General features: G+C 40.0%; 3 protein-coding genes across 3 annotated transcripts in view; 1 reads left to right on the top strand and 2 right to left on the bottom strand.

Moving 5' to 3' along the window:
- The first annotated feature begins 7,534 nt into the window (after positions 1–7,534).
- LOC137980875 (bifunctional 3'-5' exonuclease/ATP-dependent helicase WRN-like) lies at positions 7,535–8,584 on the top strand. Its single transcript, XM_068828278.1, has one exon. The coding sequence runs from the start codon at positions 7,535–7,537 to the stop codon at positions 8,582–8,584; it is 1,050 nt and encodes a 349-aa protein (XP_068684379.1).
- Positions 8,585–11,723: 3,139 nt separating this feature from the next.
- LOC137981214 (uncharacterized) lies at positions 11,724–13,764 on the bottom strand. The gene is made up of 4 exons (XM_068828543.1): positions 13,640–13,764; positions 13,047–13,223; positions 12,243–12,332; positions 11,724–11,934 (listed from the first exon to the last, which is right to left on the bottom strand). Exons 1-4 carry the CDS (start codon positions 13,724–13,726, stop codon positions 11,767–11,769), a joined length of 522 nt encoding a protein of 173 aa, XP_068684644.1. The 5' UTR covers positions 13,727–13,764; the 3' UTR covers positions 11,724–11,766.
- A 7,890-nt stretch (positions 13,765–21,654) lies between these two features.
- Positions 21,655–22,500, bottom strand: part of LOC137980873 (uncharacterized) — a 6,748-nt gene continuing 5,902 nt past the window's right edge. Inside the window, exon 5 of the mRNA XM_068828276.1 lies at positions 21,655–22,500. This exon is cut by the window's right edge and continues 978 nt beyond it. The gene's annotated coding sequence lies outside the window, so the exon portion shown is untranslated.

Here is a 22,500-nt window from a genome sequence, read left to right as displayed (position 1 = left end):
GAAAAACCAGCCCAAGTTCGCGTCACTAGAGACAGTGTAGTCATTTTCATTCCTTTAATTGAATCAACGTGAAATTGAGCATTTTTTAGGCTTCATAATCGACGGTATTTTCTTTCCCATACAAAGTCTTATAACGCGTTTAAATTCTTTACGGCTGTCTGTAGTGACGCGAGCCAGTGGCAATTGGAACCTTTAATGAGCATACTTCCGCTGTTGTACATAATACAACGATGACAGAATTGAAATTGATTGACGCCGTTATCTCTAATCTTAGTGAGCTTTCTAACGCTTTTAATGACCATTTTTCAACAATTGGGCCCAGACTTGGTAATAAATTTTCCTATTGCTAACAATAATTCAAGTTATCATCCAGGCAGGACAAGTACAAAGTGGTGAAGGGTCACTAGGTTAGCATAAGGCTGCTTTTAAAGTAAGCAACCATGTCCTAGTGCAGGAACACACTACTTAGAAGGAAACTATGGAACACAAAGTGTACAAACATAGTTCCCACTCGGTTCGGAAATTAGGGGTCCTTGGGACCTCCAGTTTGAGGAAACTGAGAGTCCTTTTTGCTTTTTAATTGTACCTACACTTAAAAAAGAAAAACTTACAAATACCAGAAACGGAAGTGGATAAACGATAACAAACGATGCACCTATGCACCATACACAGACTGAAAAAGTAACGGTTTCACACATGTGAAGGTATAGAAAAGGAACACCTATAATCATTAAAACGAAAAAAGAAATAGGGGATGAAAGCAGCTGGGGACCCAGATTGACAAACATGTCAAAACTGAAGAGTGGCGATGATTACAGCGGTTCATGATATCACAGGCCCCCTTAGCTCAGTGTGAGGGAAAGGCAACAAACCTAACGATATCTATGGGAATCCCAAGAAATTAGCTGAGATGTTAATTTTATGACAAAGTTCTCATTTAAAAAGCGAAACCTTATTGCCAGTGTGGGTTGCTTCCTTCCTGTGTGTTGTTTGTGCTGATTCAACGTGAATTGAGCCGTTATTAGTCACTTGGTGTAAACGTTAAAACCCTTTCCCATACAAATTCGTCGATTTTTGTTGGCTTTCCTTCGCACTGAGCTTACGGCGCCTGTTATGATATGAAAACATGTAACAAACACAACATTTCATTGCCTCAAACCAGCAGCTCAGGATTTGCTATAGAAGTGGTGGAAGATAACGTAATTGTAGACGACAGGAGCCAACAGAGGACCATGAGATGCGGGACTGAGAAAAGCAAACACAGAGCAAAGAATCACAGAACAGCAGGTACACCTTTGATGAGGAGGGTGAATAGGGGTATGCAAAGCCGCCCATCCATGCTATTTTGTTATCCGATCTGTTGAATCCACGTTATTTTCGGTAAACTTCGGATCTGCCTTACTTGAAAAATACCCTAGGTGTAAATATGATATATATCGTCCATGTTTCCTCTACTTTGTCTTTGCCAGTGTTTGTGAAGGTTGCATAAATAGACTAAATAGAATGACAAATAAATCAATCAGTTGTTGGATACTTTCAGAAGTTGTTCTTCTGCACTCGAAAGTACTTTTCATTTAGTGACATGACTTTGAACAATATTCTTAGTTGCAGACAAAAAGAGGCTTGCCTCAACAGCCCTCGCTGCCAACTCCACCTGTTTACCAGCTTTGGTGCTCATCATGTGAATCGCAGTGCATTTAATGAAGTGGGCAAAATGTAATCTATCCAGCGGTTAGAAAATTGAAGCGATGGTTTATAAATTTTTTTGGTATAACATTACAAGTTGTTGGCTTTTTTCAGTAAATGGTTTTAGAATTTAGTTTTTGGTTGTGTTACAGTGAAAACGGTCTATTGTTTTCTACATGCATATGAATGATATTTCGTGACTAAGGGTCCTCACGGTAAACAAAAATCATGAGAGGATTTTGTGAAAATTTTGTTCAAATCCGCAAATCCGCTAAAAGTACACTACCGCTCAAGTGTAAGTTACCAGCCTCGTGTGTGACGCGAATCGCGTCGTGCGCTACAGGGATCGCGTTGCGCACTACAGGAATCGCGTCCGTGCGAGTTAAAAAAATTATGGCACTCTTTCTAAAGAATGGAGACAGACAGATAATGACTTTTAACGGGTTTGAGCTTTTTCAACAGCTACATTATAACCTTGGTCTGTATTTTATCCCTGATCTGCAGTCTGCAGTTTACACTGACCGAAAATCAAACTCGAAAATCCTAACTCAAAAATCCTAACTCGAAAATCCTAACTCAGTAACTAGGCAACCTCTCTAAGAATCCCTTATCCTAGTCGAAATACTGCGCAAAAACCGGGTGGAATTATTATTCAACTTAAACTTATTTTCACTTTCTTTTTTATCCTAATAGACAGGCATCTGCCCTACTGACGCAGCGAGTGGGGGATCAAAGGAGCCACAGAAGAAAAGGAAGCGATTGGTAAGTGAGGTTCACTTTACGTTTTACTCGTATTCTCTAACTTGATTTGAGTCGATGCAGAACAATATTAGTTTCAAACACTTGCATGAGGAAACGCCTCTTTATCAGGTGTGTCCGTGTAGCAACAGCGACCTTCACATGCAAAAAAACTCGTTCTCTTATGTAATCTCACATGGTAATTACTTTTCAAAGATAGCCTTCCCTCTCTGAATTACTTTAATCTAGTTTCAAGAATTCTTCCCGCATGGCCAAACTGGGAAACGTTTGCTTTCAAAACAATGTTTTTATCATGTTTTCAAATGATTGCACGGTTTGGTTGCCTTCACAGTCTTCCCTTGGAATTAGCTCTACGTAACACTGTTTCTTTTTCATTTCAGGATAAAAAGAATTCTAGCAGGAAAACCGCCAAACCCACCAAAGCCTCCAAGACAAAGGAAGCCTGTGTGGTGATTGCTTCCAGCAAGCCATCTGATGCCGCTAATTTTGAGGAGGAAGAGGTAAATCTCTTATTCTTTTAATCAAAAGATTTAGTGAACTGCCGATCATCTGAAGAACGCGAAACAAATTTGAAAACTTGTTCTCACACTCGTAGCTTAATCTGAAGGCCGTCCCTATTGGAATTAATTTGTTAACTCATATTATCTTTTTTTCTGAAACAATGTGATTTTCCATAAGTAATTCAGAGCGATCATTGTCAGTTCACCATTTCACTTTTCAAACACTGTTTATTTTAATAAAACGAAGGTTCATAGCTCACTATTTTGGATATGTGAAAGGAAATATCCACGGGGATTCAGAATCTCGCGAGCACAGTTCAGAACTCGACGGCAGATTTGAATACTCGGTTCAAATTTCAAAACAACTGGTCACGCGTGACATAGCTTGACTGTAACCACTGTCTGTGTTTGCTTCTCATGGATGGATGATATCCTAGAATAATGACTTGAAACTTTGATGATTTTCATTTTCTCTTTCTCACTCCAATCTATATTTTTGTCGTAGAATTACGAGTACGAAAATCCCTGTGACATTGACAAGATCCCAGTGCCAGCCTCTCGACTCCACCAAGTTCGCCAAATGGTCAACCTTTTATTGATGATCTTTTTGAGTTTGAAGCCGACATTAGTGTCAAGGAACAACTAAATATTCTAATCGAAAACCATAAGGCCCTATTTAAAATCTTTTCCGATTTCATAAAAGAACCTAGAGATTGCGTTTGCCAATGTAATTATAAAATGGGTAGTAGCAAGAGTAAGGATGAGGGATGGGAGAATTCGGGGAGGTTTTTAAAATTGGGGTTAAAGAGGGGGAATTCTGATAGTTCAAACTCGGTAATCTCGGGAGTTGCGGCAGGCGGGTTTTCGAACACAAGCATGGGTGGGGAAGATTTTTTCGATGTAAGTTTGGGTGGGCAAAGTGCGTGTAGTTTAGGGGATGTCACTGACACGGGGGAGGAAGTCGATAACTTTTTACGGGAGGCATTAAAATTAAAAAGTAAAAGTTGTAGTGTAGAGAATTTCACTGAAAAGTTACTGCAGATAGTTTTCCAACCGAAGGAGCTGTTTAATAGAAACTGCTCAGGGACCAGGGGGAAACAGGGCTTAGATCCAGTTAAGTTAGGGGTAGTTAAGAGTTATGTTTTAAAACTTTATCCTTGTGCAAAGTCACTGGAAGATGCGCAATGGCGCAAGTGTATCACTTGCATTGATGAGTTTCTTAGAAGAAAAAAAAGGGACTTGAAGGCTGACTAAGTGACTGGGAAATAAAATTATTGTTTTCAGGGACCTTGCAAAGGGTTGGGGTAAGTTTTGTTAAAAGGGATTTTATACTCGTATCTTAGGTGAAAAGTGTTACACTGTAGTTATTTGTGTAATAAGGCTGTTTTGTAATAAAGATTGTCAGTACTGTGTATGCTAAGGCTATCTAAGGTTAAAGTCGCAGGGAACCGCAGCAAATTTATTTGGAGAATTGTAGAAAGCGATGTAATTGAACACCAAATTAAATGCGGAAAACCCAGAGACCTTTGAGAAGTCCCTTATCTGAGAGCATGCATGCATATTTTCGAAGTTTTTTGGTCTGCAGCAAGATCGATCTCAGCTGTTGTCGCGCGATAAAATCGCTCTGTGTAAACGAGCCTTAAGTCTGTTATTTTCATGCGTGTACGCTTTGCCTGTGGTGTCTCCAGCGCTTGGTGTTAGAGTTTGTTGATAGACGCAAATTACACGCTCCAATGGTTTTGCAGTTATGCAAATATTTATCACAATTTTACATGTAAACTTGACAGCCACCATCTTCGAATTTTTACGCACTGATGCTTGATTCAAGCCCTGTACAAATTAAGAAAAGTAAAACCTTCAATTGATCAACAAAATTTGTGAAACGTACAACCAAATCTTCATTCTTCATTGGAAACTTTGTGCTATTTATTTACTCGACAACTTGCTGAGGATTTTGGCTGGCGTCACTGATGCTTGCCGAGATTAACCTGGTTTCCATACGATCTGCAATGTCAGGTCCGTGATCGTTTCATTTAAAACAACACTTGCGGAGGTAATAAAGTTTAATGCACCTCAGAAAAAGTGAAACGTGGAGACGGAAATTATCGAAAAGTTACAGTTAACAGTCAAAGAAGCGCACAGGCGGTACAACAACGTCTTTACGGCATTTTGCATACTGTAAGCTTACCATCCTCGGAGACCCACGGGCAGTTAGTAGGGGCAGGGAAAAGTCTCAACGGGCGAGAAAAAAATTTGGGCGAAGAAAAGTCAAGAACGAAAATAAGAGCCCCTGGGGACAAGTTCTTACCAGACCAGTTCCAAATCGCAGTGGTAATTTTCAATTCTGATTGGTGCCAGAAAACCTTTGTTTTTTTCTGGCCAATCATAGAGCAGCAAGACTAAGAGTCCTTTCGTGTTTCCTTATACGACAGGTACAAACAGGCTAATCGCTCACCATATTTGTCTGGGTCGTTCGCTCGAGGAGGAAAGTTTCAATCACAGCAGAAAATGTACGGGAGATCGTTCGGCATATCCACAAGAAACTCGCCGGAGATACGCTGGACTTTTCGAAGGTATCGTAACATTAGCGTATTTAAAACATTGCGAGTTTTTGTACGCTCACTGATGTCGACAATTTTTTTGGCGTTTCGTGAACACCACTTACATCCCTTGCTGTGACTGAAACTTTTCCAATCCTGAGTAAACTTTCGTCGCACGGGCCAGGCAGGTACGTCAAGCATCGAATCGCCGCGTGCAGCACGACTTTTTTTTGCGCGCCAAAATTAGAACTCTAGTTTCGCAACGCCATAGAGGTATGGAGTTGGATTTTTATAGTCGGTACAGTGCAACATGGCGGAGAGTTGTTTTTCCACAGGTAAAATTCGTGATGCAATTCGTTCAAGTGTGCGAATTTTCCCCGGCATAAATGAGTTGAAACCTGAGCAAATACTGGTAGTTGAAAACATCGTTTGTGGAAAAGATGTCTTCGCTGCGCTCCCAACTGGATACGGCAAGAGTATAACATTTCAAATTTTGCCTTCAGTGAAAAAGTATTTGGACAGAAGTTTGGTTTCGCCTTTAGTCATTGTTGTTTGCCCTTTAAAGTCAATCATTAAAGACCAAGTGAACTATCTAAGGTCACTTGGTTTAAAAGCTGCCTTTGTTGGGGAGAGTGCTGAAAATGACAAGAAAATAATCGAAGGAACCGCGGAAATTGACCTCCTCTATGGAAGCCCTGAGTCGTTTGTTGGCGATGATAAGTTCCGAGGAATGTTCTCCAATGATTTCTTCAGAAGGAATACAGTTGCAGTGGTGTATGATGAGGTGCACACTGTTGTCCACTGGTGAGGGTTTTCCTTTATTGCACCTATTCAAAACCATCAGCATCCATTGAGTACATGTACATATTTGTAAGACGAACCTAAAGTTTTTAATTTTAAACATCTTATGATATACATGACCAGTACTGTGATTATACATTAATTCATCATCATGAAATGTCATTTTGATTTTTGTATAGTGCAATCAGTTTATGAAATTATCACTACAAATACAATAATAATTATTATAATAATATAATGTAGTTGTATAGTAGTGTAACTATGCAACTAATAACCTGGGCCGGGTTGTTCGAAAGCCGGTTAACGTTAACCCAGGATTAAACGTTTACTGAAGGGGAAAATTCGCTCTGACGAAGGGCTAACGCTCGAAACGTCAGCTTTTAGAATCTCTGTACGGTGGTCAATTTACATTATCAACTCCGTTGATAAACCAAATTTTTGTATACTACTTCCCCACCGACGCAGCACCACAGTTTCTGTAGAAACTACCCCTTCTTTCACCTCAAACGTTTGGTCTAATTTGAGATTACTACAGGGCAAACAATATAAACAGAACACCTCACCAAAAAGTTGAAAGTCAAAATTCTCGCTAATCCAGGGTTAGCTTAATCGGGGTTTGAACAACCCGGCCCTGGGTGTCTACTCCCTAGGCTATTCAAGTATTGATCAAGTATTGATCAAATGACCTGTTGTTTTGGGACTTTCACAGTGAAAAGAAGAGTGTGCACTTTCTTTAAACTGATGTCAAAATTAGCCGATGAAAGGATCCAATCTCTTGCAACAGGGCATTCGCAGTATCTATGCAATATTGTGACACAATTTCACAGGTTGCAGATTGTTTCTACAATAAATTTGATGTTAAGGAGAAGCTGTTGACTTCTCAGCCATTTGCTTTACTCCTAAACAACTATTCCAATTCCATTTACACAATGTAAGGCAAACTCTGACAAAATAAAATTTGTTTTCTCACACTGAAGTGATCTGTAAATTAGGTTCCCTAGAAAAACAGTTGGATAGTAGTAACTGAGCCTAAAATGTTTGTATAGTATTCATTAAGCACAACAAAAATAACAACGCATGTTTATTTTACTATCAATTTTTAGGGGTGAAAGAGACCGTGGCAAGAAAAATCCCTTTAGGAAGTGGTGTGGTGCTGTTGGCGAAATCAGAGCTCTTCTTCCTCAAGGCCTTCCAATGCTGGCTCTCACAGCAACAGCATCAGCTGCAACACGGAAAAAGATTATTGAAATGTTGAGCCTACACAAAAGTGTACAGATTGTTGTCAGTCCTAACAGAGACAACATAAAACTTTATCTTCAAAAGGTTACAAATGAAATTTCTGATAATTTCATGTGGCTGGTTCATGAATTGGAACAAAAACAAATGGAATGTCCAAAAGTACTGATTTATGTCAGAGATTACCAGCGGTGTAGTGAGGTTTACCATCTTTTTATGCAAAGTTTAGGAACCAGAGCATACTATCCACCTTCTGCAACTAAAGCATCACAAAATAGAATGGTTGCCATGTACCACAGTGGCACTTCTCCTAGTGTTCAGGAAGTTGTCCTAGCCTCTCTCAACGACCCAAATGGAAAAGTTAGAATCATAATTGCAACAACTGCCTTAGGAATGGGAGTAGATATCAAGGGGCTACACCGTATCATCAACTATGGACCCCCCAGTGATATTGAATCATACATACAAGAGCTTGGAAGGGCCGGAAGAGATGGCAAACAGTCAGAAGCTCTTCTAATGTTCCATGGCAGGCAACTTCATCACTGTACACCTAAGATGTTGGAATACCTGAAATCAAGCAGCTGTCGGAGAAGCAAGCTTCTTGGACTGTTTGATAAACGAACTGTTAGTAGTCACAATTTCCCAAGGGAAAAGCACCTATGCTGTGATATTTGTGAACTTGCATGTACATGTGAGACCATTGACTGCCCAGATATACTTGACAGCATGAATTCGCTCAAAACAAGGAGTAATGGCAATACAACAAGTCAGAAACTTAGGCCTGTTTCTATTGATCAAAAACAGAGGCTGAAAGGTCTCCTCAGAGAACATCAAAAAATGATGAGAGAAATGCTACTTGAGTCCAACCCCAACTTGTTTTATACCAATGTTGACAATGTTACTTGCTTTACTAACCAGCTTATAGAGGATGCACTGTACAAATGTGACTCACTTTTTTCTGTGGAAGACATTTTGGAGAAACTTTCTGTGTGGAAAGTGGACCATGCCCACAAAATCTACAGTTGTTTATGCAAAGTATTTCCAGATCTTGCAAAGCCATAATTGTTAGTTACAGCCAGGAACATGTTATTTTATTGTTTCTGTGATAGGTATGTGTTTTTTGTTGTAAAAAGACTTAAAAAGACTAGGCACACAATGTGTCTGTTCTATCTTGAGATAGTAAAATAACCAAGACAGTACTACTGGTCCCCTTTGAAAGGGATAATTATTGTACAAATATCTGGTTTTGTTGTTTTCCTAAAATTCAATTTGAATTTCAGTTGAAAGGAAACCATAAAAGTGACACAATTTCTGTTTCAGTGAGTGTGCCAGAGTTCATTCTCAGGCACCGAGAACAAAAAAGGGACACAAGTTACCGATAACACACACATTACAGTCTTGACCAATTCCTTTTGTGCTTGGTTATCCATGCATTTAAATCACTGAAGCTCAGGAGAGAAATTGGATCTTTTGGGATGGTTCCAATCCCTGCATGTGTCCGACCTGGGATTTCTTTCAGAGCTTGGATTTCTTGTAAGATCTTCACCACTGTCAAGATATCTTTTCCAGATTCCTTACGTACCTTGTTTTCTTTGTCGAAGTTCTTCATTACATCATCGACTCCATCACTTGCTCTGCTATAAGTTTGGGCTGATGGAAATGTCAGGTTAGGTCCATGTCCAGCCATTAGTTCTTTTGTTTCCTTTACCTTGTGCTCCTGCACCTGGTCGATTGCTACATTACGCCCAGTGCCTCCTTTGAGATTAGAATAGCATTTAACTGGGCGTGAAGTCGAATGGCTGCCAAGGCATACTTGATCTTTCCAGTGACTTTGAAGAGAAGCATCATAAACTTCCACAAACGTTCTAGTCTGCTGCCATCTCCCTCTTTGACTGCATCTTGGAAGTCTCTAAGAAGCAGTCCAGTCTTCAGGATGTTGTGAGAGTAGTTAAACACACCATCGCCATCGTTTGGATTTGGGGGACTTCTCTCTTCTCTTTCTCTTGGAATGGCCAGTCCATGTGCCGAAACCTCATGGTTGTTACGACGTTTTTCATGTATGTAGACCTTGTTGCAAGAAGGAAATCTGCAAGCATAGTTTCCATGGCATGCCTCTGCCTCACGGATTTCTTCATGGATTGTTGTCGATTCATCCAATTCTGCTTCGAAGAGACGTGGGACAAGTTCTCCCACTTTCTCTTTCAGTGTGCAAGAGTCTTTGCTCTGTACAACGTTTAGTGTTGGTGTTGCATGTGGGGATGCCATGCCGAAAAACTCCATTGCTGCATACACAACATAGCTATCCACAACTGTACTGAAAAATGATTCAGTACCATGGTAGGACTTGCTGATTTTTGCATGGACATCTTTCCTGTTAAGCCTGGTCTTAAGTTGGTATAATGTTCCCAGATCTCCTGCAGAATTTTCCTTGTACAGGTAGTCAAACACCATCTGCAAAATTAAATGAAGACAACTTTTTTAATTATTATGTACATGGCTTTAACCATTTTTTCTTTTGCACCAGCTCATATTTTTTCCCAGGGCTGCAATTTTCCTTAGTACCATACATTTATTTTTTTGGGGTGAATAAAAATCAATTTCATGGAAAAAGTTATGTGTATGGAAATACTGATCAAGAAACACACCTGAAGAAAATTCATTTCGCAGTGAAATTCTTCATGTTTTAAAATAATACCTTCTAGTCTTTCATGTGCTTCATCTGAGTCGGCTACTGCATTGACAGCACTGGTAGCTCTTTCCACTGTAAGATGGTCACCCCCAAGGTTGATCTTGTGTAGTTTTTTTGATTCTGGGTCTAAAGGAACATATTCTGCATGGCAGTGCTGAAGAATTTTAAGCATTTCCTCGCTCTTGTTTTCATCCTTTTCCAGAAGGCCAAGCTGAACCTGAGTCAAACACATGCAACAATGAGGTTAGGAACAACAATCTTACAGTCACACTATAAAATAATGATACTTCCATTAAAATCAATTTTCCACCCTATTCCACCCTAAATGTTTAACCTAGCATAAATGTAATTTAGCCAACCATAACCAGCCGTACACAATACCTGGCATTAAACTAGGAGAGGCTGCTGTGTATAACTTAAAGTTACTTAATTATGATGGCTGGCTTCAAATATAATGATTTGACTGAAAATGATAAATTTGGTATTAATGACAAAGGGTCAGGTACAGAAGGTGGTACTGTCACAGGGGATATACATGTATTTTTGGCTCAAATCTATTTTAAAGAAGTTGATTATTGTTTCACTTTGTTTCAAATTATGGCAACATAAGACAAACACCAGTGAGACTGTTTTTAGGTAATTTGAAACCACGACAGATGCACAAGAGGTTTGATTCATACTTAAAACTTTAGATTGACAGCTCATCTCCTTTCTATACTGGTGTGGGATATGAGCTGGAACTATGTTTTGCAAACTGCTGAAAGTATTTGCATGTTTTAGTCAATATTCGTAAAACAAGGACCACAAACTCATCCTTCAGTTGGGAATGTTCCCCCGGTGATGGTATGAAAGTGGAGTTTTCTAAATCCATGATGTTTTTTATTGGGCATTTGTCACTCAAGTCCCAGTCGATAACACGATTTTCATAAGCCAAGAGGTTGAACCAATGAATTGACTCTGTGTCCCTGTCACCTGAGTAAATTGATGGCCTCCGGATCCAATCCAAATTGTCACCATTTAAGCCAAAATCACAAGGATATGATTTGCCAGTCTGGTTGCCCAGGGATCCCTCTTCTTCTCCCTCTGATTCTGATTCCTCTGATGAACTTGAGAAATCAGACTCAAGACAACTGATATCTGAAAACAAGTATTTGATCTTTATTATGAGCCAGTTGTCACAAACTGTATCACTGCAATAGGGAGGTTCTGTTTTGAGAACAGAGTATCTTCTGATCCTTAGAACTGGAAATTTTAAAACAGCTTAACACCTGTTAGTTACAGTTACAGCAGAATGCCAAAGGTATACTGCTGCTCTTGAAAATCAAAATATACTTCTAGGCAATTTAATAGGGGATATGGACATTTTTTTGATCTTTGATCATACATGCATGTACATGTGTTGTGGTTTAATTTTATCCTTGGTTGGAAATATTTTAAAGCACTTTGATCTTTTTCCCTTTGTTTCATATTATATATCCAAATCAAACTGGTTTTAAAAATTTAAACCAAAGATAAAGTTGAACCACAACAACCATGTGTTCAAGTCTCTCATCAGTTATCTTGTTTGAAGCAAATTTACATGTATATGTGAAACTGAGAACATCATAGAAAGCAATATGATCGATTCCAGCATTTTATTGCACTCACCACTATTATTACATTTATCTTGGTCTGGATGAGCACTTTGAGTAGCATTTGATACCAGCAAGTTTGATGTCACTACCTGTTGGTCAGGAATAGATTATTTGAACTCCATCACTTTCACCACCATCTCATACTAAAATAGATCTCCCATTTGTTACATTTATCAAATATTTCAATATAACTTACCTGGAACCATATTCCTTGCCTTGGGAAGTCTTAAACTCCCAATAAGATAACAGGGTTCAATTGTATATTAATTTATTGTAACTGTTTTTCAATAAATAAAGAACTTGCTTTCTAGAGCTGGTTCCACATTTAGTTTTGACTTAATTCAACACTTATTACCTATTTAACAGAACTCGCAGTAAAACTGCATATACAGTGTACCTGATGTTGGATCTGAGGTGCACCCAATACTGGCATTGATGTTAGTTGAAGATCATGTGTCCGTACATCAGAAGTAGATGAGCTGGTACTCTTAAAAATGAACAGTGATACATTTTAATATGCAGCAAAGTAGCAAATGAGATCTTGAATGATTTTTGACTTAAGATACAAGTTTTTGTTAAACCTGTGTGTACCGGTTGTTGAATCTGAGGAGCACTTAATTCCAGCATTGTTGTTGGTATGTGAATCTGTACAGCTGGGATGATGAGATGGTGGCCTAAAAATAATTAAATAATTTTATTTACATTTAAATGTACAGCAAATGAAAATGACTACAAGCATTGGATTTATCTTTCATTATGCTTTGCTATCAAAACACTATACATTTAAGAATGTCTATTGGCAAAAAATAAGGAATTAAACTATACAATCTTTCCTATTTATCATGTACAAATTGACTCAACAAAACCTTTATTTAAAAGTCTGTTATTCTGATACCAATGTGCATGATATATGGTAAAATTCTGAAAAGACTCTCTTGAAATAAACATTGTACATCCCCAAAATTCAAAAGTCTCTCATAATAGTCCCTCAAAATCTATGTACTGTATTTACATTGTATGTATTTCAGGCTGATTATAATAGGCTGTTGTCATTGCAAGCCCTAACCCATGACCCATAATAAAACACCCAACTCTGTACTAGATATAAGCTCCTGAATTATCTCCTCCCTCCAAATACATGCATAAGCCACTGTTGATTACATTCTAAAGGCATTCAACAAAAATTCAGTTTACGTGATACCTGTGGTTCTTTTTGAGTTGATGTTAAGTCCTCAGAGGTTGGCGTGTTTTTTACTCTTTCTAGAACGGCTTTCCATGACTTGATTTTTTTCTGGAAATGCTGTGCAGCCTCTTTGATCTTTCTACTGGTGCTTTTCCTGCTCATGCACATGCCTAGCTTCTGAAGTCTGGTAAATCCCTGCATGATTTTTTAATAATTGTACTGGTCTGTCCAAATTATATACATCATATCTGTATTATAACATAAATTCATGTAACAGGTATGTCACAATAAAGATTATTATCAATTACCACTGTTGCATTGTTAACTCATGCCGGGATGCCCAATGATTCAATGATCATGGGATGAATTTTCAGTCAGTGACACAAACATGTTTGGAATTCTCTTTTTCATAGTCTCCCAACACGAGTTACACCTATGGCCACCCTATAGTTATCATTGACCTAAAATAAACTAGTTAGTGGAAGCTATTGCTCCGTTAACCTACTGGTACACTTTAGATCCCTGTAACAAATATCCTGTACACTGCTAGGATTGATGTGATGTTTTTTACGACTGCAATAATGTAACAGGTAAAAGATCTTAAAACAAACCTTTTTTCTTGTTCGACCAAGAAAAAGAGAAAGGCCAACAAGGTATTGAACAGCAGACATTTGTGCATTTCTTGCCTTTAACAGCATGGCTCCAGCCGTACCAATGATAGGCCTGAGAGACTGCATTTTCCTCTTAGCAAACTGTGGTGGCATTGCAATTGCCCTGAGGACCTTGTGTAGGAGAGGTGCCTCCCTTGCCCACTCTTTCATCAGCTTTGACCATTTAAATTTCCTAAGATCTTCCAGGGAAGTGCATTTTAATACTGACTTCTTTTTTCTCACAATTTTCCTGCATTCCTTTTGCAACTCCAAGCAAGAGCGGTTAATCAGTGCTTGACGCAAACCTTTTGACTTAAATGCTGCCAAGCCTACACCTGAAGAAGTCTTTGCCTTGCAAAGAGCAATACCCAGGCCATGCAAATTTGGTGGTAATTCCCTTGAGATGGTTTTACTGGGATAAGGAACAATAATCTAAATTTGGAAGATCAGGTGTGTATTAGTAACTGAAAGGAGCATAAAAACAAAGGAAATAAAGTAATACTATTTCATTATGACTGTATAGTAAGCAGGGCTCTACTGTGTAGTATTACAGTGAAGAATGCCTTTAGTTGACATAATTTTACTTTTTCTACAAGAGCACAACAAAGATAAATGAACAAATATAATAATAATCATAAGAGTTATTCCTTAAGTTGATGTGACTAGTGGTGGCTACTTTCTGAGCTATATTGGTACAGTTAACCACCAAGATCTAGTTCCCTACACACAAGGGTGTAGGATAATAAAAAAATAACAATAACAACAACAGCAATAATAATAATAATAATAATTACTAGCAATAATAATAATAATAATAGTAATTATTATTATTATTATTATTATTATTATTATTATTGTTATTATTATTTTATTATACAGAGTATCTGTAAATATGTTCTACACCAGTGAGATAAAATCTTGAAAAATAACTTTTTTAACATGCTAAAAACTTTAAAGGAACCTTTTGATTCAAATGAGCTTAGAAGTGAACAACTCATACTTTCCCACTTTATGCAGCCAGCAAGGTTGGATATGGTCCTGTTAATGTTTACAAGTACTCAAAAAACTCACTACTAATAATTTTTCATGAACAAAATACAAAAGAAATTAATGTTTAATGAGTGTCTGCATATCTGATACAAACTCAACTTAAAGTGCTACTGTGACGAAATTTGAATCTTCCCTATCGAAGCCATTTTGGCACATAAGCACGCAGTCTGTACGAGAAGAAGAATGCTGTTTACCATTTTCAAATATCTCTTTTTGTTCTGGAGATATTCAAGTTTTTTTAATATGCAAATTAGCCAAGTGATGACGTCATAAATCCTACCAAATTTTGATCAAGTATGATGGAGAAAGATATCTCGGCCAATTTGTATCAGAAATACTTGGTTCTTTGCACTAAGATTCTAGTAAATGTGTTCCACAACATGAGCATACCATTTTTGTTACCATGGCAACATACTGGGTTCCAGACCTCCCTGATATTAAAAGCTTTGCAGACCACCTTTGGCGTTCTGTTTTGATATTTGCAAATGGTGCCTCATCTGCATGATCCTGCCAGCATATAAAGATGTTAGGTCGAGTTTGTGGCCTTGGTAAATGTATTTCTAGCCTGAGATCACCAAAATATTGAAATCAGGTTGGAGGGGACTGGAAAAGAGTGAGTTGCCATGGGAACCAATTTCTTTACAGTCGTAGGTGTGTTGCCTTCAGAACTATCAGCTCACCAAGTTTCAATGGTCTCTGTTGCAAATTGACCGAGATAGCTCTATTTATATTCTTGATGTTCTATTCTTGATGTTACACAGCAGCAACTGACAGCGCTACACAGCAGTGGAACCACATCCGTGAGGCTGTGTTCCAGACCGCCCTGGACACCTTTGGAAGAAGAGAGAGAAAGAGCGCAGACTGGTTTGAGGCTGGTGCCACCGAGCTTGAGCCCGTCATTGCCGCCAAGCGAGCCGCTCTTCTTGCCTACAAGAAAGACCCCTCAGCAAAGACGCTTGCAGAACTCCGTGCTGCACGCAGCGAAGCTCAGAGGATTGCCAGGCGCTGTGCCAACGACTACTGGTTGAATCTTTGCCAAGACATCCAGCTTGCCGCCGATCTAGGCAACGTCCGTGGGATGTATGAGGGAATGAAGAAGGTGTTCGGCCCAAGTGCCATCAAGACTGCCCCACTCAAGTCAGCTGACGGCGACATCATCAAAGACCGCAGCAAGCAGATGGAGAGATGGGCGGAACACTACCAAGAGCTCTACTCAAGGGAAACCATTGTGACCAATACAGCCCTTGAGAACACCCTTCTGCTGCCTGTGATGAACGAGCTGGATGAACCACCAACCATTGAAGAACTCCGCAAGGCCATTGACTCCCTTTCCAGCGGCAAGGCCTCAGGCAGTGACAACATACCCCCTGAAGTCGTCAAGGCCGCAAAGGAGAGCTCCCTCCTACAGCACCTTCACGAGCTTCTAATGCAGTGCTGGGAGGAAGGAGCAGTGCCCCAAGACATCCGAGACGCCAAGATCATCACGCTCTACAAGAACAAGGGCAAGAGGAGTGACTGCAACAACTACCGAGGCATCTCTCTCCTGAGCGTTGTCGGCAAGGCCTTTGCCCGGGTGGTTCTCAACAGACTGCAACTTCTCGCTGAGCGTGTCTACCCAGAGGCGCAGTGCGGCTTCAGGGCCGCCAGGTCAACCATGGACATGGTGTTCTCAGTGAGGCAGCTGCAGGATAAATGCCGGGAGCAGAGAAAACCCCTGTACCTGGACTTCATTGACCTGACCAAGGCCTTTGACCTGGTTAGCCGTGAAGGACTGTTTGCCCTCCTCCAGCGGATTGGATGCCCCCCCAAGCTTCTCAGCATGATTGTGTCCTTTCATCAGGATATGCGTGGGACCGTTCAATTTGACGGATCCTGCTCGGAACCCTTCCCCATCAAGAATGGAGTGAAGCAGGGCTGTGTCCTTGCTCCAACCCTCTTTGGCATCTTCTTCTCTCTGCTCCTCTCCTATGCTTTCCGGGACTCTGAAGACGGAATCTTCATCCACACTAGGAGTGATGGAGGCCTCTTCAATCTGTCACGTCTCCGGGCAAGGACAAAGGTGCAGAAAGTGCTGATCAGAGAGCTCCTCTTCGCTGACGATGCTGGAATAGCAGCCCACTCGGAGGCAGCATTGCAGCGGCTCATTGACAGCTTTGCAGCTGCCTGTACAGAGTTCGGCCTCACCATCAGCCTGAAAAAGACACAGATCATGGGTCAAGACGTCAGCAACGACCCGAGCATCTCGATCGGCGACCACACCCTCGAAGTGGTGGACAAGTTCACCTACCTCGGGTCCACCATCTCCAGCAACCTCTCCCTTGATGCAGAGCTAAACACGAGGATTGGCAAGGCAGCAACAGCATTGGCCCGCCTGACAAAGAGAGTGTGGGACAACACCATGCTCTCCACAAACACCAAGGTGAGAGTCTACCAGGCCTGTGTACTGAGCACTCTCCTCTACGGCAGTGAAGCATGGACCCTCTACTTCTACCAGGAACGCAGGCTGAATGCTTTCCACATGCGCTGCCTCCGCAGACTCCTTGGCATCACCTGGCAAGACCGCGTCACCAACATCGACGTCCTGGCCAAGGCAGGGATGCCCAGCATATTTGCCATCCTGACCCAGAGACGTCTGCGCTGGCTTGGCCATGTCACTCGAATGGATGACGGCCGCATCCCCAAAGACATGCTGTTTGGGGAGCTGGCCACTGGCACCAGACCCACAGGACGTCCAGCCCTCGCTACAAGGATGTGTGCAAGCGTGATCTGAAGGCTGGTGGGTTCAACCCCTCCGACCTAGAGTCAGCAGCCTCGGACCGATCTGGCTGGCGGTCCACCACACAAGCAGTCATCAAGGAAGCAGAGGAGAGGAGAGCAACCCGCTGGGAAGAGAAACGCCTTCGCAAGGAGCAGCTGCTACAGTCAGCCCCATCCCAGACAGGAAGACAGGACAGACAGACAGGTCTTTACCTGCAGCAGATGCAACAGGCAATGCAGGTCCCGCATCGGCCTTTACAGCCACACCCGGCGCTGCAACACAAAGTGACAAGCCTGGGCGCAGTCTACCATGGTCTCTCGAGATCGACGGAGCCATCATTCTACTGGGTTGGGTGAATGACGTCATCAGCCTTCTCATTTGCATATTTAACACATTTTTCAAACTTAAATATCTCTGGAACCAATGCAGATATTTCCAAACGGTAAACAGCGTTTTTAATGTTTCATGGTACTCTATGTGATAAACCAAAAAACTCAAGGGATAAAAATTTGATCACAGCAGCACTTTAAATTTTGCGATAACCTTAAGGCTAAATATCAGGGTAAGAATGGATAGATATGCAGTGAAGCTTTTAAGTAGTTCACAAAATTTGAAGTTCGTGTTGTATCAAGTCCTAAAACACTTGGCTGCACCTCTTGTTTTAAAACTTGATTCAACACCCCTGCTTATTGTGTACACTTTACAAAGCACCAATTGGCCACAAGTAAAAATCGTTTTTAGTTTTATAGAGAATGAGATGACACACATTGTTGACACATTGTAAACGTAAATATGGGTGCACATCTAAAATTAATAATAACAAGTTCCAAGTGTCTTAGTTGTACACTCAGCAACTGTGCATACCTTGACACATGTTCCTTTTGAAGAAACTGGAAAGCAGTCACAACCGGAATTTCTTGTTTGGGTACCTTTCTCGTTCCAAATGTTTGCCTCTTTGCTTGACACCACTAACGCTGGTGGCTTTGGCCTAATTGGCACATTTTCAAACGGGATGCGATAGCCTTTCTTCTTGTTTCTTTGGGAAGCTGTCTGCTCATCAACTTGACTAGATGTTGAAGGGGAAAGAGGATGTCTCCTCTTTGAAAGATGGTGACCCGGAATGACAACTGAAGCCTTCTTCCACATTGTTTCAACTCTGTAGTGGCAAGTGTCACACACTGCACGAGGAAGGCCATCGTCTGCCCGAACGTTTTCATTAAACACTTGATCAAATTTTTTCAGAAACTCGCCATCAAGATTTCTCTTTCTCCTTTTGTTAACAAAAACGAAAGCGCAAACTCGACAACGGTCACAAACATTATTTTCTCCCTTACTATTACTCATCATGAACTCGAAAGAGTGCGAAGTGTGATATAGCCTAGAGTTCTAATTTTGGGGCGCAAAAAAAAGTCGTGCTGCACGCGGCGATTCGATGCTAGACATACCTGCCTGGCCCGGGCGACAAAAGTTTACTCAGGATTGGAAAAGTTTCAGTCACAGCAAGGGATGTAAGTGGTGTTCACGAAACGCCAAAAAATTTGTCGACATCAGTGAGCGTACAAAAACTCGCAATATTTTAAATACGCTAATGTTACGATACCTTCGAAAAGTCCAGCGTATCTCCGGCGAGTTTCTTGTGGATATGCCGAACGATCTCCCCACGAGCGTTTCATTCTTGGGCTGCCAGATCCACTTAAAGCCCGCGCTATAACGTTGCAGCGGTAGATTTTGAGATGAGTCCGCTGGTCGTAATTGTGTTTTTCGTTCCATCACGTGGGAGCAAAGTTTTTCGTTGTGCGGTTACGTCCCCGCATTTTTTTGGCTATTTCTTATAACTTTCGACGGTATGTGTGTCGAATGTGCTGAAAAGGTCATCGTCGGAAACAGCCCGATATACTGGTAAGTTCTGTTTTTCCTGTTGTATTGAAAACTTTAATAGTTAGCAGTTTCTTCTCGACGTTTTACCGAAGCATGATTTCGCGCCTGACAGTCTTTGTCTACGTGTTGTTCGCAATCGCTCAAAATTGATAGGGTTGCCTCAGTCCAATTTTACGTTGAAAAGTCTTATTGTTTTCAACAGAGTGCGTTTGTCGAGTGGAAATGTTTATATTGGATCTTTTTCACCAGTGAAATGGTTCAGAAGTAGATTTTATGGAAGGTGACAGGAAGGATCCGTCCAGAACGACACTCGTTTCTCATTCTCCTAGCTCCGCTCATCAAGGAATGCTGTCCATTAGCCCATGCACTCAAAAGAAGATTACACACCTGGTTTCAGTTTGCACCAATCTCGATTGTATGAGAGTGGATTTTTTTGTCAGTATTTGCAAGACGACTTCGAGGTTTTATCGCGTTATGGTTTCGTATAACACACTAGATACGCCGGTACTGACTGTTGGCGCTTTCCACCAACCTAGCGGAGAACTTTGACAGTTGCCTCAGGTTAGTTTTTATTTTTTTGTGTAGTTTATTTGTTTCATTGATGAAATATTATGACGATTATTTAACAACGGACCTATGAGCATTAAACGGTTAACTCAAAGGTCATGGTACTCTATTTACGATATTAAATTCTTGACAGGACAACGTCAAGGGCTAGGGGTAGATTGTTCATTCTACACTGTCATATTTAAATGTGTCGAACTTCACTGTAAGTTAAATTGATCAACAGATTCTCGAGCTGTCATTTGCGAATATTTCGATCAAGTGTTCTCCTTTTGTCAGACATTTTTTTGACCACAAATTTCCCGCTCTTTATTTGATGCTGTGTCGACCGGTCGCGTCCTCAAAAAGCGCGGGAATTTTCCCCTCCGTGTTTTAAATTTTCCGGCTCAATGGTTACGACTTGTTTTGTTTCTTAATTAACTTGCGGAATGCCAAAACGAAGGTAGTGCATTTAATTGTCGGGTTTTGTTTTGTTTTGCTTTTAATAAATGTTATTTTCAAGGCAATTGGCTTCAGTTGCTAGCTAAATATATTCGTTTTTCTATGTTTGAAGAAGCAAAGTTCGTCGTCCGAAATTTTCAAAACCGAGAGGTGTTGTTTGGCCAGAAGAAAACGAGGAGGAGAAAAGGTACATGTACCTTGCTTTCGCCAATTCAGTTTTCCAGATTTGATTTTATCATTAGAAAAGGAAACACTTAAGGAATTTTTGGTCTTCAAAAATTAATACATTTCAGAAGCCCAGAGGAAAAACGAAAACAAGAGGAAGAAGAATTGAGAAGAAGGGAAGAGTTAAAGGAAAGACTGGAAAGAGAAAGGATAAAGAAATTAACCAAAAAAAAGAAAATAAATTTATGAAATTTTATTTGTCAAATGACAATAAATTTGTAAACAACTGATCCACACAGCTGTAACTGTGGGTTATTGTGTTCTCTCCCAAAATAATTGGCCCCTTACAAGCCATACAACCATTCATAAGTTAAAGCAATTACCCATAGCCAGTACAAAACTCTGAAAAACTTGGTTTTGGTTTTATATCTGATTTGTTGAGAAAGTGGTGCAAGTATTTTTATGCCAATCTTTATAGCTCGACGCACTTAGTGTAACTACCCAACAAACTTTTTCACCAGTTTGTTGGCTCTGTATCTTGCCGCAAACACCATAACTTTGTTTACAAATAAGATTAACAGTTTCGTGGTGGTGTTTTTAACATTGGAAAGGCTCTCTGGTTGGCTATTAAACTTGTAAAAAAGTTTGTTGGGTGGCTGCACCAAGGCATGTTGCACTACAAGCAAAGGAATGAAAAACTTAAGTAATTGCAAATTACTTTCCTCACTCAAGGGAATGTTATCGGTACTTCACTGGGATTTGTTCAACTTGTTAAGATTACTTGTACAATGTTGATCAAAATAAAAAGTGCAATTTTATTCCCAGACAAAAATGTGCTATAAAGCCTCCAATGAGATCTTTTTATACACATTTGCATGACACCTAATTTTTCCATATTAAAAACAGTCTTTTGCGCCATGATACAACTGCCTTCAGGTTTTAATAAGATGACAATATAGAACAATTTACATGCTTATTTCAACTAACAATTTCATTTAATTGTCTATAGTTTGTATCTCTTATTTAATGCTGATATTAATATAATTTTAAAATAGCAGTAACAACTGCAGTAAACAAGGACACTAGGTTCATAGAGCTTCATAGCTGAACACGTAATGTAAACATCCTACAATAAGGTTAAACAATACTGTGGTATTCTGTGGTAATTAGTTAAAAATGCATATATTGTATATTTATCATTTACAATATTTACATAATTATAATACCAATGAAGAAGCACTGCATAACATTATACTCTAGGGTGCTACTATGGTCCTGTGCAGACAACTACATTTTCTTATTTCCGTACGTTACTTAATGGCTATCAAAATAAGAATGCCTTACATGTAAATGTTTAATGTTAACTTAGGTGCCAAACCAGTTAGTGGCAATTTCTCTAAATAAGAGCAATGGGTTTGATTGTGTGATACTATACCCCTAGGCCCTACAAGGTGTAAGGGAAATTTGTTTTCTATACTACTGCAGTTTTCTGTTACAAGATGTGTTAACATTTATGACCTACAAAAATTACACAAATCCATAATGGTCACATCTTGATGTGAATTTTGTGAAAGCACTGAATGATGTGGATGGAACTTATTTTATGGAGCAGACTAAACTAGGCTTCTTGTATATGATGCATGATTTACTAATTTGAAGAGTAATCCTTGGTAAAAGGTTTTGAGAAAATTATGTTATAGAACCAATGTAGTATTTGTAAATAGTATTGTTTTGTATTCTTGTGTTTGTGCCATTTCATGTTATTGTATTGTGTGACTTACATTGCACTTGTTTATTTACATGTATGGGAGACAGTGTGGCCCAGTGGTTAGGGCGCTTGCCTTGAGATCCAGAGATCCGGGGTTCAAGACCCGCTCTGACCATTTGTTGAATTTGATCCTGGTAGTCCCTGGTGCAACTTCCCAGCTGCACTTGTAAATAGCCAACTGGTTTGCCTCCGGTCAGT

This window comes from Montipora foliosa, chromosome 12, assembly GCF_036669935.1.
Source record: "Montipora foliosa isolate CH-2021 chromosome 12, ASM3666993v2, whole genome shotgun sequence".
NCBI classification, from domain to species: domain Eukaryota; kingdom Metazoa; phylum Cnidaria; class Anthozoa; order Scleractinia; family Acroporidae; genus Montipora; species Montipora foliosa.
This window is presented reverse-complemented; position numbering and strand designations above follow the sequence as displayed.

Excerpts from the sequence above, each read along its gene's own strand:
- LOC137980875 (XM_068828278.1), top strand. The coding sequence starts at position 7,535 with ATGTTGAGCCTACACAAAAGTGTACAGATTGTTGTCAGTCCTAACAGA.
- LOC137981214 (XM_068828543.1), bottom strand. The coding sequence starts at position 13,726 with ATGCTGTTAAAGGCAAGAAATGCACAAATGTCTGCTGTTCAATACCTT. Across the intron at positions 13,224-13,639 it reads TTGGTCGAACAAGAAAAAAG|GGATTTACCAGACTTCAGAA; the intron begins GTTTGTTTTAAG and ends AAAATCATGCAG. Across the intron at positions 11,935-12,242 it reads CACCTCAGATCCAACATCAG|GTAGTGACATCAAACTTGCT; the intron begins GTACACTGTATA and ends CCTGACCAACAG.